We start from the raw sequence: 18,161 nt of genomic DNA, 5'->3' as shown, positions 1-18,161 counted from the left end.
AACTTTTAGACTTTTAGACAGAGCAATGATAAATCTGTGAAGAATTGACAGGACGAGGAAACGTAGGGTTTGGGTGCTCAATCTTGACATGAAAGAGTTTGGGCTTGGGGTAGTAAGTTTAAATAGTAACATGTTTGTTTATATAGCCCGGAATTCCCTATCTCTGGTGATAAGGGTATCCTTCCACCTCCAGATGTAGGGAGGGCACCTTTCACAGGAGAGTTCTATTTCCTGCTTTCACGGAGACAGAAGGGAGGGTCAGAGTGTCCTTCTTACATGAACCATTTTTAAAGTAGCTTTAATTCAAAATAATCAATATGCAATTGAGGCACATTTTGGAGTGGCCGACAGTATAAGCAAAAGGGAAGACAGCATGGGCGATGTGCCCCTGTATATAATTGGCAGTGGGGTGTCCCCAGGAGTCTGTGGCTGAGCATTGAGGGCTTTAGGACTGACAGCTGGCCTGCCCTAACGAGTGCGATCTCAGACATGTCACTTAACATCTCTGAGCCCAGGCTTATCCTTCTAAAACTAAGAGTCTAGCAAGAGAATCCTGGACATGTCTTCCTTTTATTTAGCATGCTAAGCTAGATTGAATCCCTTGATCTCACTTTAGAAAGTCTTTTGTGAACTTGAGGGATCTGAGTGAATGACACGTCCTAGTTGAAAAGCTAAATTAAACCCCCTACCATTTGAGTTTCTGTGTTTTGGAACTATGCTTAATGCGTCTATGCATCTACAAAGTAAATTTCTACTACTTAAAAGTAATAGGTGATTTCTTTAAATGTGACAGGTTTTTCTATTTACCTGTTTCCTGATTTCTCCCTAGCTCTTCAGTTATTCTCATTACGGAGGCCACTTGAATGAGTTCAATGATATGTATTTTTTACTTTTATATTTTAATGTACTTTGCTTGATTCTGGAAGATGGTCTGTTATCTATCCCTTAACACCACCACTGCCTCACTTACCTCCAATTGTTCAAGACACCTGAGACTCACCTAGTCTAAGTGGGGGAGAGGTGGTGGTGAGTGCAGAGATTAAAGCCGGGCTATGTTAAGTGATCTCCACACGCTATATGAATCTAGGTTCACATGACTAAGAGAATCCTTTGAAGTGACTTTTCCTGAGCAAAGAAAGTCTGCTCCATGTTCTGATATACATTATTTTTTCTTTTGCTGAGACTTCTTTTTCATTGCGGTAAAATCACATAACATAAAACTTACCATCTGAAACTTTTTTTATTTTTGCTAAATTCACTTTTTTTTAAATTGAAGTATAGTTGATTTACAATGTTTTGCCAATCCATAATGGAAAAGGATATTAAAAAAAAGAATGTGTATATGTGTAAAACTGAGTCACTTTGCTGTACAGCAGAGATTGCCATCTTAAAGATTTTTAAGTATACAACATAGTAGCGTTAATTACATGCACGTTGATGTGCAATGGATCTCTGAATTGTTCCATCCTGCAGAACTGGTCAGTAATATTTTTACTTCATGTTTCTGTTTCATTTTTTGAAGTAGCATCTGTTTTCAGAGGTATTGGCCCATGTGAAAAAGGGTAAAAATATACCCGGTGAAGGAGGAGAATCTGTGGTTACATTTAGAGTTTGGGTTTTTTGGACTATTCTGAAGACACAGTAGGGCTTACATCATAGTCTGTCCTGTGGATCATAAAAGTAGAGTTTTGTTCACCTTAAAAGAAAGCCAGAAGGATTCCTTAGATACCGTTTCCTCTGTGGAGAAGAAATATTGGTAATTCCTCAGAGACAGATCCATTCCTCTTCCCTGAGAGGAACGATCACATAAGATAAGTCCCCATGGCCCCCCACCTCCCTTTTACTCTATAACCTACTGAGACATTTGAGCTACGCCAAAGTCCTAGGAAACACCTTGTGAAAAATTTGAAGCAGAAGATCAAGTGTGAAAGCTTGCACCCCAAATTTTCAGGTGTTCAAACCTTGATTCTCTAATTCTCCAATGGGACATAGGGATTTTCTCTCTTTTATTTTCTTTTACTGTTTTTCTTTAAACAATTTTTAGTTCGTAAAGAGCTAAGCCTTCTAGATTAGTTCTATGCTTCTAATGCTTTTTATGGCCACTTTGTGTGCAAAACGTCCACATTTTAAAAAGTGGAATTATTGCATTAACCATGGATCTGGGGCAGAGGGACTGTTACCGTCCCTAGTGTGTGCCAGAGCTCCCTTTTATGACATTGGTTTCAAATCCATTTTTATTGAATTACTACCTTTATGTTTCTGGATTTCAAATTCACCTGTTTCAGATATTTCTTTTGTATGTTTGTCATGGTGAAATTTCTAGTCTGCTATTCTTTGTCATCACAGGTGGAGGCCACAGAAATGGAGCCCCTGTATCTTAGTGCCAGAGTCTGTCAGGCAGGGAATAATGGGCACCAGTGAAGCCTGCGGAAAGGGGGTGCAAACAAGAGGTAAGGGAACTTTAAAACAGTTTTTCTATTCAAATGCAATTCAAAATTATGTTGCTCTTATAAACTGTTGCCTATTTTTATATTTGAATAAGTTGTGATCTTATTGGCTTGGATTATTTATATTTATTACTGTTTGAGTTTAAGTTTGGCATTAGTTAATGGTGATATTTTAACCATAACTAGCTAGTGCACCTAAGGACTAATGCAATGTAAGCAAATATCTGTTCTCAGCCATTAGCATACGCCAGTGCTGGTGGTCCAAGTGCATGTTGGATATTAGTCAAGGAATGAAGGATGTGTCAAGATTGGACCCAATAGTACATATTGTACTTTTTAGCTGCTCATTAAATATTTGTTGAATGAATTAACTAATCATAATAATCATGACTTAAACCTGGTTGTTAAACACATACTTAGAGTATGTTTTATATGTAATATACATAGAAAGGAACCATTAAAATTTCTGGAAGATGCTGTGCATAGGCTTCTGGATCTGAGTAAAAGTGCCTCTTATCATCAATGTCTAGAAGGTGTGGCGTTTTGAAATCTCTGAAAACCACTCAGAAACTCATCAGACTGCTCACTGTTTTGTTGCATTCGTAATCTAGATGCCAATGACTTGAGGTTTGATAAAAAGTGCTTTATTCTTTTTTCTTCATTTTATTTATTCTTTTTTTTAATTAGTAAAAGTTTATTGTGTACACACCAAAAAGACAGTTTGCAACCAGGGAGCACTCAGACCAAAGTGCAGAATGAGAAGAAGTGCTTTATTCTTAAAAATCTGACCACTCTGTTACTAAAGGGATGTATGTAGCAAAATCAGACCTTGTAGGACCAGCTGCGTATCGCTGGTCTCATAATTCAACTAAAAGGCATATTGAGAATTGTTTTTCTTCCTGTTGGATAGTTTATTGTATTAATCAGGATCAGTCATCCCAGCTGGCACAGTAACTCCCTTCTTTGTTGATTCACAGGCATAAGAAGCCCAGTGTGGGCGGGTGGCAGTTTTAACTTCTAGTTCAATGGGATCATTGCTGTGTTTTTAGTGGAAGCATTCCTCCCTTTGGAAATAAGGGCTTATAGGGTAGCAGAGCATAAGACTGCAGAGGAAAAGAAAGCAAAAATTTTACTAGTGGATCACTATGGGTAATAATAGGTTGTGCCATTCGCATTCCCACCCTTGACTCCTGGGCCTGTGAATCCCGGCTATGGGAGGGAAAACACCATATATTGGATGCTTCTGGAAAACTTTTTCCCAACCCTGCTAGGTATTGCCACCTAATTGGTACTATAAATGAGTCTTCAAAAGACCTTTTCACCATCTTATCAAGCCAGCTGCTTCAGGATGGTGGGGAATGTGGTAAGACCATGAATTCAATGAGCATGGGTCCATTGCCACATGTCACTTGCTGTGAAGTGAGTTCCTTTATCAGAAGCAGTGTTGTGTGGAATACCATGACTATGGACAAGGCATTATGTAAGTCCATGGATGGTAGGTAATTTTGCTAGAAGCATCGTGTGCAGGAAAGGCAAATCCTTATCCTATTTGAGTAAGTACCTGTTCTGGTAAGAACAGAGCACTGCACCTTCATGATGGAAGTAGCCCAGTGTAATCAACCTGCCACCGTGTAGCTGGCTGATCACCATGAGGAATGGCGCCATACTGGGGACTCAGCATTGGCCCCTGCTGCTGGCAGGTTGGGCACTCTGTAGCCAGGTCGCCCTTGGTAAATGGAAGTCCACGGTGCTGAGCCCATGCAGAACCTTCCTTCCTACCACCATGGCCACTTTGTGCATGAGCTCATTGGACAATGGCAGGGGTAGCTGAGGACAGAGGCTGACTGGTATCCACAGAATGGGTCATCCTATCCACTGGATTATTAAAATCCTCCTCCACCCAGGTCACATTTTAGGGAGCATTCACATGGGACCCAAATATGTTCACATTTTCGGCCATTCAGGAAAGTCTTTCCACGTACCACTTCCCTAAATTTCCTTGTCACCAATTTTCCAATCATGTTCCTTCTAAGTCCTTGACCATCCAGCAAAATCATTGGCCGCAGCCTGTGGATCTGTACATGATCCCACATCTGTCCATTTCTCCTTCTTAGCAAAGTGAACAACCAGGTTTACTGCTTGAAGTTCTATTCACTGAGAAGGCTTCCCTTCCCCTCTGTATTTCAGGGATATCTCAGAAAAGGGCTGTAGTGTTGCAGCTGCCCATTTAGGGGTTGTGCCCACATAGCATGCAGAACCATCCATAAACCAGGCCCAAGTCTTCTTTGCCTCTGTCAGCTGATTGTGGGAGACTCCCTATGAGGACATATGTGCAGGCTGGGAGAGAGAAGGCAGCTAAGCAGGAGTGGGGACCATGGGCAGTTGGGCTACTTCTTCATGTAACTTATTATGCCTTCAGGGCCTACTTGGGTTCAGTCACACATATACCACTTCCATTTGATGATGGCGTGCTGCCGTGTATGCCCTACCTTGTGGCTTGAAGGGTCAGATAATATCGAGTTTGCATGGTAACTCTGGTGGCCCATGGTTAAGCATTCAGCCTCTACTAAGGCTGTAGCTGTCCCTCAAATGGAGTAAAGCTACCTGCAGAGGATGGCAGGGCTTTGCTCCACAATCCTAAGGACCTAAACTGCAATTGACCTATAGGAACCTGCCAAGGGCTCCAGGCAGCATCCCTGTCTGCCACTGACACTTCAAGCACCATTGAATCTGCTGGATTCTGTGCCCCAAGTGGCAGAGCAGTCTGGAGCTGTTACAGAGCCTTTTCTTTTCTGGATCCCACTCAAAACTAGCAGCTTTTCAGATCCCCTGGCAGGCAAATGGGCTAGAGTAAATACACACCCAAATGAGGACTATGTTGCCTGGAATCCGAAGAGGTACGATAGATGTTGTGTCTTTATCTTGGTTGTAGGAGGGGCCAGATGTAACAACCTGTCTTCTCCGTAGAAGGGATATCCCAACATGCCTCACACCACTGGACCTTTAGACATGTCACTGGGGTTGAAGGCTACTGAGTTTTCTCAAGTTTTTTATTTCCCGCTCTCTGACATGAAGATGTCTTACCAATGAGTCCAGGGTAGTTGTTTCTTCTTGCTCACTAGGTCCCATCAAGATAGTCACCAGTGTAAAGGCCAATGTGATATGTTGTTGAAGGAAAAGTGATCAGATCCCTGCAAACTAATATATGAAATAGGGCTAGAAGTTGATAGGCCCCCAAGGAAGGACAGTGAGAGTATATTGCTGGCCTTGCCAGATTAGAGCAGACTGCTTCTGCCGTCTTTATTTTCTCCAAGTACATTAATATTTGGGGTCAGGGTTCCAGCATATGAATTTTTGGGGTTAGAATTCAGTCCATAATAGTTACGCCTTGGAAATGATGTCCCTGTGGGAACATTTGCAAATGTACATTTGATTTGCAAGGTAGTTTGATTCAGGGCTGCTAGGAGGCTATACAGTGATTCTGTAATTTACAAGAAGGGACCACTTCCTGAAAACATTTTACTTCCATATGTCAGAAAATTATAATAATATAATCTTGTTATTACAAGACTTGTGCTTGCTTTCTGCTGCAAAGTTGCTATAAAATATCTAGATCAGCAAAATCTACATAAACAGTCTTTTAAAAATGGTACCTTTGTGCAGGGCACAACTTAACTCTATATGTTGACCTGGACTTTGATGCTCTGTGATACTGGAGTATCATTATGGTTTGTTTTCATTGCAAAGCCATTTAGTACATTCTGCAGAGACATTGCTCCTCAACTGTGTGGAATCTTATCCTATAACGGTAACTTATTCTATCTGTCTTAGAAGTATTTTAAATGGATTCTGGCTGGAGGCCAGATCGTCCTTTAAAGTAGGCAAAGTAGATACCTGAGTTTTCCCCAAGTTAGACTCCACCATTAGAGAATTCCTTGTGTTTCACTTGTTGGGAAATTTACACTTTTAAAGCAGTAGGATGGGTCTCCAATTTTAAGACAGTGGAGCCAAGATATTTCTACTCCCATCTTTTCTCTAAAATTACTTCAAAACCAGCACGGAAAACATGAAAGAGTAAGAAAAAAGTAACCTTCAATGAGATCCCCTCTATAAAATTGTTCCTAAAAACAAGGAGCGCAATAAGCTCACCTTCAAGTAAATTAGGGCCATCTGTAACCTCAATCATACTGTGTAATGTAGAAAGTGGATGGAGATATAGGGAAAGTACTTGCAGAGCAGCATTATACCTAAGTGTTGGCGCAGTTGAAGGTGTGGAGGCTGAAGAGAAACAAGATGATTTGGCCTGGACAACTCTGGAAAGGCACCATCTCTGCAAAAGGAAGTGAGCAAGGCTGTGTGTGTGTGCGGGCTGTGTGTGTGCGCGCGTGTGAGCGCGCGCATGTGTAGGGGATGCGAGAAAAATCAGGAGCTATTGAGAGTCTGACTAAAGAGCAGTGAACACTCTCCACACCCAGCCCTTCACCTTGCAGAGTCAGGCTCCGACCTATTGCTATTTTTGTGGGAGCCTGGAGGTTTATTCTCTGTGGATGTTAGAACCAGAGAGGTTATGGACTTAGGCAGAGGAGGGTGGAGGCAGAGGAGGGTGGAGGCAAGGGGCTGTCCTGAAGTCAGGAGGATCAAAGGGAAGTCTGAAGAAGGAATTAGGAGACCCTCAGTCCCTTCCTCCCCTGCTTGGGCATTCTAGTCAGGCAGCTTTTACACCCTTCAGTCCCATGGAAGCCCGAGCAAGCTGGAAACACTTTCCATTTAAATTTCTATTTCAGGATTTTTTTTTTTTTTTTTGCGGTACGCGGGCCTCTCACTGTTGTGGCCTCTCCCGTTGCGCAGCACAGGCTCCAGACGCGCAGACTCAGCGGCCATGGCTCACGGGCCCAGCCGCTCCGCGGCATGTGGGATCCTCCCGGACCGGGGCACGAACCCGTGTCCCCTGCATCCGCAGGCGGACTCTCAACCACTGCGCCACCAGGGAAGCCCCAGGATTTTTTAAATCACAGAGGGAGGCATGAATTCAGGCCAGTTTGGGATTATAAATTCTCACAAGAAATTTTGGTCCTCTCACTACCCAATGTTAAATTGTAGACATGTAAATGGTCTTGCCAAGACATGTTACTTGGCCTGTCTATTTCCAGTCTACCCTTATGCTGAGGGCCAGCCTTTGTGGTCATCACTTCTAGTATGGGGTATTTTATGAGGTTCTCCATAACAGTTCTTGAAGTCATGAAAGTGGAAACTTGGTTCTCCAAAATTTAATAGAAACCCTGAGGATAAAGGTCTCTTGCTTACCTTGCATCCCAAGTTCTTACTTTGTTTTGTGCTTTATGGGTTCCTTTCCTCTGGGCCAGCCCAGCAGTCCATTTAGAAGATATATATTTGATCCAGTGGGGTTTTTTTTCTTTTTCATTAGAAAGATCTTTTATAATTTCTAAGCCATTAAACTGCCCCAGACAGAAGTTCTCCTTGTTTTATCTCATTGTGTTTATATTGCTGACCTGGTTAATTGACTTACAGTAAGAATACATTTATATAATACTTTAATACTTTTCTAATCAAATAAGAAGAAAAAGAAAAGAACACAGAAGGGCAGATAGAATTACAGCTGTCACTAAGCATTTATACCATCTTCAAGGAAATGGGAATTTAGGTTCCATTGTCCTAGCTGTACCATCCTTCAGGGAGAGCTGGGTATTCTCTCTGCACAGCTTCTTGTACTTTATCTGAATTAAGAAGGAATGATAGCTCAGCTTCTATGGCAAATGAAAATATAAGAGGAAGAAAGTTAAATATTGCAACATACTTTGATGTAGCTGCCCTTCATAGGGTAGACTATCAGTACTAAAACAAGACAAAGTGAGGATGCCGGGGTAATGAATTTGTCTATGGATATGATCTGATTCTTGTTTTGCTACTCACAGTGACTACTTTAAAACTGGCTTAATGGACTTGCCAGTAATTTTCTTTAGGGTAGTGCTTCCCCCTCATTCAAAAGTTTATGCGTATACTCTATCCTAGCAGAGAGACTTGACATCTATGACACTGTAATGGATACAGAGTAGGTGCCGGAGATCAAAATTGTGCTGCCTTAGATGTCCTTGACTTCCAGGAAGTACCTGCATTCTTTTTCTGGTTTGTTCTCACTGAACAATGTTTATGTGGACCAAAGGGGGAAGGTCTCAAATCTTCTGTCAAATCTTTTCGTTCTTCCTTAAGTTGGTTTTTGTTACTGTGAGAGGCGCAGGCTTCTTCCACAATAGTTTTGATGGAATCTGTGTGTTTCTTTTCATTCAAAGGATCGCTTTATCTTTTAAGTTGAGTTATAATTAACGTACAGTATTGTATGTCTCAGGTGTACAACATATGAAATGGTCACAGCAATAAGACCAGTGACCATCCATCACCATACAAAGTTGTTACGATATTATTGACTCTATTCCCTATGTGTACATTACATCCCCATGACTTATTTATTTTATAGATGGCAGTCTGTACCTCTTAATCAAGGGATCTCTTTAAAAGGTACTCTTCCAGAAAAAAAAAAATTGGGCAAAGTCATCCACTTTCAGAATAAGTTCTGGATTACTTTTATTTTTAAAAGGCAGGAAGTTAGAATAGGAAGAAGTGAAGTTTACAAGTATCCTTGCATTTTAAGAGTCTGGATGATTGGACTTTATTCTCCACATGGAGGCAGTCATAGTCATTTAACCTTAGAAGTTGCACAAGTTTATTTTCTGTCATATTCATCTACATAGATCCAGCAGGAAGTCGTTTCAGTGGATTCAGAGAGGAAAAAAAACATACAGGATTCAACTAGACTGAGCAATAGTCTAAGACAAAGACAGTCACTGTCATCTCCATATTTGGTGAGGGAGGGAGAGGGGAAAGGTAACTTCTTCCATTTGCTTCAAGATTTGAACAAAAATGAGTTACATAGCTATGAACTGTGGGCATTTCCAGGAGAATCAGGAGTAACTCTAGCTAGCTCCAGAACTCCGTCCGTAGATGTAACTGTTGCTTTCTTTCTTTTAATAAATTTTCAATAACTTTTGTGTTTTCATTTTTGATAACTGAGTGCTCATCTCATAGTGGGAGAGGGGAAAGGTAACTTCTTCCATTTGCTTCAAGATTTGAACAAAAATGAGTTACATAGCTATGAACTGTGGGCATTTCCAGGAGAATCAGGAGTAACTCTAGCTAGCTCCAGAACTCCGTCCGTAGATGTAACTGTTGCTTTCTTTCTTTTAATAAATTTTAATTAATTAATTAATTTATTTATTTATTTATTTATGGCTGCATTGGGTCTTCGTTGCAGGCCGCGGGCTTTCTCTAGTTGCAGCAAGCAGGGGCTACTCTTCATTGCGGTGCACGGGCTTCTCACTGCGGTGGCTTCTCTTGTTGCGGAGCATGGGTTGTAGGCATGCAGGCTTCAGTAGTTGTGGCCCGCGAGCTCAGTAGTTGTGGCTTGCAGGCTCTGGAGCGCAGGCCCAGTAGTTGTGGCACACGGGCTTAGTTTCTCTGTGCATGTGAGATCTTCCTGGACCAGGGCTCGAACCCGTGTATGCCGCCTTGGCAGGTGGATTCTTACCCACTCTGCCACCAGGAAAGCCCTGTAACTGTTTCTTAAATGAGCAAATATATTTGGTGATATCTTTCCAGTCTATTTCAAGAAGGGAGTGCATGACACCATTTGTGACCCCAAATCAAAGTACTAGGGTTTACAATCTAGGCAATGAGAAACACTATTTTCAATAACTTTTGTGTTTTCATTTTTGATAACTGAGTGCTCATCTCATAGGAAAAAAGATCAGACCCCATTATTCTTTGTATCAAATATCATTCTTGGAGGGATTTCTAACCAGTTCTGACTTAAACATTAGAAAAACCAATTGGAGGACATAATGTTCTTTGCTAATTTATCTTACTAGTCAGTCCCTGATACCAAAATGATTCATTATAAATATTTTAAGGAACTTAAAAAATCTCTTCTAAATACAATTTTTTAAAGTGTGAAAATAAAAGAAAGATCAGGTTAGAGTGTAGAAATTAAATTAATAATGTAGGGCAACTCTCTAAGTGAAAATATCCTTAGATTTTAACAAAAGAATAGGTTTTACAATACCATAGGCATTGGTTTAGAGAGTAAAGTGTGGGACTTACAGAACAGATTGCATTTTAATAAGTGAATAATGATTCTGAGAGCTATTTTTCATCTCCTTTGCATGTTTTAGGGTAGGATTAGCTTCGTGGCTTTCATGGTTGCTGCAGGTAAAATCCGTACATTTTTCAAAAATTGGCAATAAATTAGAAATAAATATTAAAGGAAGTGAGTGACCTAAGGCATGATGCTTTAGTGACATAATGTGAACTAAGGTTCAGAGATGTTGTCTCATGCCGGCCTCTCCGTTTTTAACATAGTAAGTTATAATGCAAACCACAGAGTAACTCCTCTGTCCGCCTCCCCGCTACCCACATCACCAGCAGGTATTTCCCTGATGAAATGAGGAGTGGGGATGGGAAGGGGTTTTTGTTTTTTTTTTTTTTCGTTTGAGGAATGCAGTTATTTGCTAAACTAGGAGCAATAATTTTCTCTTCTGACTGCATGGCTCTTTGTTACAGAACTATCTTCCCCTTCAGGAATGTTAATAAGAATTTCAAAGTCTACTGCAAACTGTGTAAATGTAATAGAATTATCCTTCTCTTGTTCAGAACCAGAATTCAGCATCTTCAGATAGATGTGAATCTCCTGGCTTCCCTTAGCTCTCAGGTTACTAAGGTCAAGGTATTCATTTCTGTTTGGCCCAGGGGCAATCTTAGGATTGTATCAAAAGGAGGTTATGTTTTCACATTTTAATTTGCATTTCTAAAGAAAACAGAAACTTCAACCTTCCTCTAGTAGCAGCAAGACGTGAAGGAGCCCCCCCTTTAGAGAGGCCCTAAAAACTAACAGAGGAGCATCAAAATTCAGACACACCTTTGCTCTGGATTTGAATATAGCTGACCCTTGAACAACATGGGTTTGAACTGCATGGGGCCACTTATATGCAGGTATTTTTCAGTAAGTATGCAGGTGGCCCTCCATTTCTATGAGTTTTATATCCAAGGATTCAACCAACTGTGGATCAAATTTCAATCCATGGTTGTTTGAATCCACAGATTAGGCATTGCTTTAACCAGTGGATATAGAGGGCCGATTGTACTATGCCATTTTATATAAGGGACTTGAGCATCCATGGACTTTGCATCCGAATGGGGGTCCTGGAACCAAAGCCCTTCATACACCAAGGGCTGACTGTAGATTCAGAAGTTGCAAAACAGGTAATTCTTTGAGGCCAACCATGTTTTGAAGGATTCACATAGTGGGACACAAAGCAATCTTTTAACCCAGACACATGAAAAATGAGAATTAAAAATCTATTATAGTCAATTAAACTCAGTACGTTTATAAGATGATTAACCTCTTAATAAGATATTGAAAGTAGGAACTGAAAGTAGGAAGACTGGGTTGGGAGTCACTAAGGCTTTGTAATTACACTGCAAAGGGTTTTGAAAGCCTGTACCACAGTAGCGACTTAGGGAATGGATTACAAGGAGTATGCATAAAAGGCATGTTATGGAAAAATCAGAATGTTTAGCTACATTTATATACAGAGTAAAGGATAGTGAAGAATTTGAAAGATTCAGTGGTTTTAGGTCAATGAAAATGGACAATATTGTCACAAAAAATTGATATAATTGACATAAATAACCAACATAAAAATGGGAAGAGAGAGATACAATATTTGAGTATTGTTAAAAAATTCAGCCTAGTAAATTTGAGAATCTAATTGGCTTTGTTAGGTGATTCATGAATTGGGCAGCATCCCTGCTAGCAACTAGAAGGATGCTCCAAGGGGTTGTACAAAATGGAAGGTTTATATAGGGAGAAGGATGGGGTAAGCGAGCTATTAACAAAAGAAAAGAAAGGGTTGTGAAGCCAGGACTTCCTTTTTTGTGGGAAGAGTGGTGTTGTTAGGGTCGATCATGCATATTTTCCCTTCTTCCTCAGGGGTTGCAGAGGGCCTGTATGGCAAAGTAGCTCACTGGTGCAGACCAGCAAATTCTAGACTGGTACATTTCTGGAGAAGGTTGAACTGCAATTAGGTTAGGTATTAAATCTATGTTTGCTACCAAGTTTGCACATGTAACACCATTTTGGGACTGTGTTTTTTCTCTTCAACAGTTACCCCATTTTGATCGGATATCAGCCTAACTGAGAAATATGATCAAAATTTAAGGCGTTAGCATTACTCTCAGCTGTTGCTTTGCAGCTTTGCCGATCTTTGGTGGGATAATCATAGGTCATGATGTTTTTGCTAAACCCTGGTGATATTCACAGGCCAAAATTTCAGATCCACAATTTTTTTATCTTTTTTTAAAAATTTTATTGAAGTATAGTTGATTTACAATGTTGTGTTAGTTTCAGGTGTACAGCATAGTGATTCAGTTATACATACACATATATTCATTCTTTTTCAGATTCATTTTCCATATAGGTTATTAGAAAATATTGAGTATAGTTCCCTGTGCTATACAGTAGGTCCTTGTTGGTTATCTCTTTTATAGGTGGTAGTGTGTATATGTTAATCCCGAGCTCCTAATTTATCCCTCCCTGCCATGTTTCCCCTTTTATACCACATCTTCTTTATCCATTCGTCTGTTGATGGAAACGTAGATTGTTTCCATATCTGGGCTATTGTAAATAATGCTGCTATGAACACTGGGGTGTGTATATCTTTTCTTTCTTTTTTTTTTTTTTGTGCATTCAGTCTTTTTTTTGATCAAAGTATAGTTGATTTACAATGTTGTGTTAATTTCTGTTGTACAGCACAGTGATTCAGTTATACATATATATACATTATTTTTCATATTCTTTTCCATTATGGTTTATCACAGAATATTGAATATAGTTCCCTGTGCTATACAGTAGGACCTTGTTTTTTTTTACTACTTATCTATTTTATACATATTACTGTATATATGTCAACCCAAATCTCCCAATTCACACCACTACAGCCCCCTCCCGCTTTCCCCCCTTGGTGTCCATATATTTGTTCTCTACATCTGTGACTCTATTTCTGCCTTGCAAACCAGTTCATCTGTACCATTTTTCTAGATTCCACATATATGCATTAATATACGATGTTTATTTTTCTCTTTCTGATTTACTTCACTCTGTATGACAGACTCTACGTCCATCCACCTCACTACAAATAACTCAATTTCATTCCTTTTTATGGCTGAGTAATATTCCATTGTATATATGTGCCACATCTTCTTTATGCATTCATCTGTCGATGAACACTTAGGTTGCTTCCATGCCCTGGCTATCGTAAATAGGGGTGCAATGATCATTGTGGTACATGACTCTTTTTGAATTATGGTTTTCTCTGGGCATATGCCCAGTAGTGGGATTGCTAGGTCATATGGTAATTCTATTTTTAGTTTTTTAAGGAACCTCCATATTGTTCTCCATAGTGGCTGTATCAATTTACATTCCCACCAACAGTGCAAGACGGTTCCATTTTCTCCACACCCTCTCCAGCATTTCTTGTTTGTAGATTTTCTGATGATGCCCATTCTAACTGGTGTGAGGTGATACCTCATTGTAGTTTTGATTTGCATTTCTCTAATAATTAGTGATGTTGAGCAGCTTTTCATGTGCTTCCTGGCCATCTGTATGTCTTCTTTGGAGAAATGTCTATTTAGGTCTTCTGCCCATTTTTGGATTGGGTTGTTTGTTTTTTTAATACAGAGCTGCATGAGCTGTTTATATATTTTGGAGATTAATCCTTTGTCTGTTGATTCCTTTGCAAATGTTTTCTCCCTTTCTGAGGGTTGTCTTTTCACCTTGTTTGTAGTTTCCTTTGCTGTGCAAAAGCTTTTAAGTTTCATTAAGTCCCATTTGTTTATTTTTGGTTTTATTTCCATTACTCTAGGAATTGGGTCAAAAAAGAACTTGCTGTGATTTATGTTAAAGAGTGTTCTTCCTATGTTTTCCTCTAAGAGTTTTATAGTGGCCGGTCTTACATTTGGGTCTTTAATCAATTTTGAGTTTATTTTTTTGTATGGTGTTAGGGAGTGTTCTAATTTCATTCTTTTACATGTAGCTGTCCAGTTTTCCCAGCACCACTCATTGAAGAGACTGTCGTTTCTCCATTGTATATCCTTGCCTCCCTTATTAGTTGACCATAGGTGCGTGGGTTTATCTCTGGGCTTTCTATCCTATCCATTGATCTATATTTCTGTTTTTGTGCCAGTACCATATAGTCTTGATGACTGTAGCCTTGTAGTATAGTCTGAAGTCAGGGAGTCTGATTCCTCCAGCTCCGTTTTATTCCCTCAAGATTGCTTTGGCTATTCGGGGTCTTTTGTGTCTCCATACAAATTTTAAGATTTTTTTGTTCTAGTTCTATAAAAAATGCCATTGGTAATTTGATAGAGATTGCATTGAATCTGTAGATTGCTTTGGGTGGTATAGTCATTTTCACAATATTGATTCTTCCAATCCAAGAATATGGTATTTCTCCCCATCTGTTTGTGTCATCTTTGATTTCTTTCATCAGTGTCTTATAGTTTTCTGAGTACAGGTCTTTTACCTCCTTAGGTAGGTTTATTCCTAGGTGTTTTATTCTTTCTGTTGCAGGGGTGAATGGGATTGTTTCCTTAATTTCTCTTTTTGATCTTTCATTGTTAGTGTATAGGAATGCAAGAGATTTCTGTGCATTAATTTTGTACCCTGCAACTTTACCAAATTCAGTGATTAGCCCTAGTAGTTTTCTGATGGCATCTTTCAGATTCTCTATGTATAGTATCATGTCATCTGCAAACAGTGACAGCTTTACTTCTTCTTTTCCAATTTGTATTCCTTTTATTTCTTTTCTTTTCTGATTGCCGTGACTAGGACTTCCAAATCTATGTTGAATAATAGTGGCAAGAGCGAACATCCTTGTCTTGTTCCTGATCTCAGAGGAAATGCTTTCAGTTTTTCACCATTGAGAATGATGTTTGCCGTGGGTTTGTTGTATATGGCCTTCATTATTTTGAGGTAGGTTCCTTCTATGCCCACTTTCTGGAGAGTTTTTATCATAAATGGGTGTTGAATTTTGTCCAATGTTTTTTCTGCATCTATTGAGATGGTCGTATGGTTTTTATTCAGATCCACAATTTTTAAGTTGGTCATTCTTGTTGCTTCTTTTCTGATGTTCTCATCTTAGGGAGATCATTTTCCTACTGGTCAGTGGCTGCAAACCAGCATCTGAAACTTTTGAGAGGATACAATGCACCAGCGAGACTACTATGATAATTATAAGCAGGGTAGTGCCCAGTGTTCGGAGTGTACTTCAGAGCCATGCTCCCCAATGTCTAAATCAATCAAAGAAAGACCCTGCTGAAGGAGACACCCTTTTAAGCCAAGTGGTTTACTCATTGATTTTACGTAACTGAGTTTCAACTTCCCCAGAAGTGTCAATCCAGGTACAGCAAGTACAGTACAGCACAGACACCTCTTTGCTCAGCCAGAAGATGATCAAGAGCTATCCTATTATCATGAACAAGCTTGGTGTGAGAGTCCAGGGGTTTTGTTGAACAGCTGGTATCTTTGTAAAGGAATCTGCAATGTCTCCAAGAGTTAAGGAAATGTTCCTGATCATATTCTCATTTGTGTTAACTCCTAACCAGGGAAGTAGAGCCCTGCCAAAGGAAGCAGTTCTTCAAGCATGAATGCCTCCTGGTAGGCCCTTTCTGGAACCATTAGGGACACAGTTAGCTAGCCTAAGAGGCATAGCCCAGCTTGGAGCCAGCCATCTAGGCATTCATAGGCCCAAGGAGAATGACAACCACCATAGACAAACACGAGACCTGTCAGGGCACAACCCATTCCTGTTAGGAGGTACGATGAATGGATTCATTCACAGGGACTGCTTTGTTTACCCATTCAAGCCAGGGGTCAGTCAGGTTTTTAGCACATATGAAAAGACAGTATCCTAGCCTGCAATAAAGAGGCAACCTAAATTCTAGAGGTTACCCCCCCACCCCCTTAGCAATGCCTGGAAGATAGAAATGACAGGATTATCTTCCCGGGACAAAGACAGAATGAAGGAAAGAAAGAAAAGAAGAAAGCGTTTCATGTTTAGCTAAAGGAGGAAGTCTTGATCTAGCATCTTTTTAAAAATTTTTTTTTTTTATGTTTCATGTTTAGCTAAAGGAGGAAGTCTTGATCTAGCATCTTGAGCGGAAGCAATCTACCTACATTCTTGTCAGCTACTTCTCTACCTGTCCCCTGCATCAGCAGGCAGCCTCTCAACCACTGCACCACCAGGGAAGCCCTGATCTAGCATCTTGAGTGGAAGCAATCTACGTACATTCTTGTCAGCTACTTCTCTACTCCTCAGTTTGATTCAGTGGTCTCCAGCATTTGTATAGGACCAGGTGTCAGGTGGAGTCTTCCTGAACTGTGAGATGTGTATCAATACTTTGTAGTTTTGCAGCAATGTCAGTGGTCAGGAGTACTTGGTGAGGTCCTTTCCTTCAAGGTACTTGGTGGAGCTGTAGCTCTGCCTTTGTTCTTAGTGAGTCCAGATCAGAAGTGTAGGAGAAAATTGGAAACATTAGTTTGGTGAGTCATAGCCAGATATTTGAGGCAACTGAAAGAATTCAAGATCCAAGTTTGCAGGTATCTAACAAAACCTCACAGATAGTTAACAGGACTAGAATCTAATATCTACAAAGCTGCAAACTTAATTTTTCTCTCTACAGTTACCCCCATTTTTCACCAAATATAATCACAGTAAAATTAATTTGTTTATATATGACTCGGCCTAGTTATTTATGTAAGTGAAGCAAGAATAATGATTGACCATATAAATTATTATTATTATTATTTTTTTTTTTTTCGGTACGCGGGCCTCTCACTGTTGTGGCCTCTCCCGTTGGGGAGCACAGGCTCTGGACACGCAGGCTCAGCGGCCACGTCTCACGGGCCTAGCTGCTCCGCGGCATGTGGGATCTTCCCGGACCGGGGCACGAACCCGTGTCCCCTGCATCGGCAGGCGAACTCTCAACCACTGCGCCACCAGGGAAGCCCTATAAAGTATTTTTAAAGACACCTTTGCTGAAACCTTGTAAGCAAGGTACCAGGTTCATTTTTTCCAAGCAGTTGCTTGAAGCTGTCTAGTCATATCTGAGTCTATGATCATCTCTCAAATATGACATTGCAGTCAAAGCCATGGTGATATAGCCACTGTTTCCAATTGCGTCCTGTTACTAGGAGAACAGATTCTTACTGAACTTATGCAGACAAATATATTGTCATGAAAATAAGAATATTCACTGAGCGTTTCTGAATTCTGGAGGGATCAGGTAAGGAGAAAAAGAAAATGTTTCATCTTTGTTCACAAAGGTATACTTTACCAGTTGCTGTATGTCATAGATAGCATAAAAGAAAAGGTCTCCTTAAAACTGGAAAAACAAAACATTAGAGCGTTCTCCTCAGTTTATGTAGTTCCATGTAAATAATACTTGTTCTGCTTGAATCCAGTTTTCCCATTTGTTCTCTCAATCGTGATTGAGGGTGACAGGGACAGTGTTAATTCCAAGAAGTTTGCAAGGTTTTCATTAAGAGTGGTATGATTTGCCCAGTGAAGGGGTGTCTTGGTCACCGAA

At 40.1% G+C, this 18,161-nt stretch overlaps 1 protein-coding gene across 1 annotated transcript in view; it reads left to right on the top strand.

Moving 5' to 3' along the window:
• THSD7B (thrombospondin type 1 domain containing 7B) overlaps nucleotides 1-18,161 on the top strand; it is a 1,119,563-nt gene that overhangs the window by 758,440 nt on the left and 342,962 nt on the right. The window contains exon 15 of the mRNA XM_024764108.1: nucleotides 2,347-2,450. Coding sequence (XP_024619876.1) covers nucleotides 2,347-2,450 — 104 coding nt within the window. The remainder of the gene's footprint in view (nucleotides 1-2,346; nucleotides 2,451-18,161) is intronic.

Source organism: Neophocaena asiaeorientalis, unplaced genomic scaffold (genome assembly GCF_003031525.2).
Source record: "Neophocaena asiaeorientalis asiaeorientalis breed wild unplaced genomic scaffold, Neophocaena_asiaeorientalis_V1.1 scaffold102, whole genome shotgun sequence".
In the NCBI taxonomy this organism is placed as follows: domain Eukaryota; kingdom Metazoa; phylum Chordata; class Mammalia; order Artiodactyla; family Phocoenidae; genus Neophocaena; species Neophocaena asiaeorientalis.
This window is presented reverse-complemented; position numbering and strand designations above follow the sequence as displayed.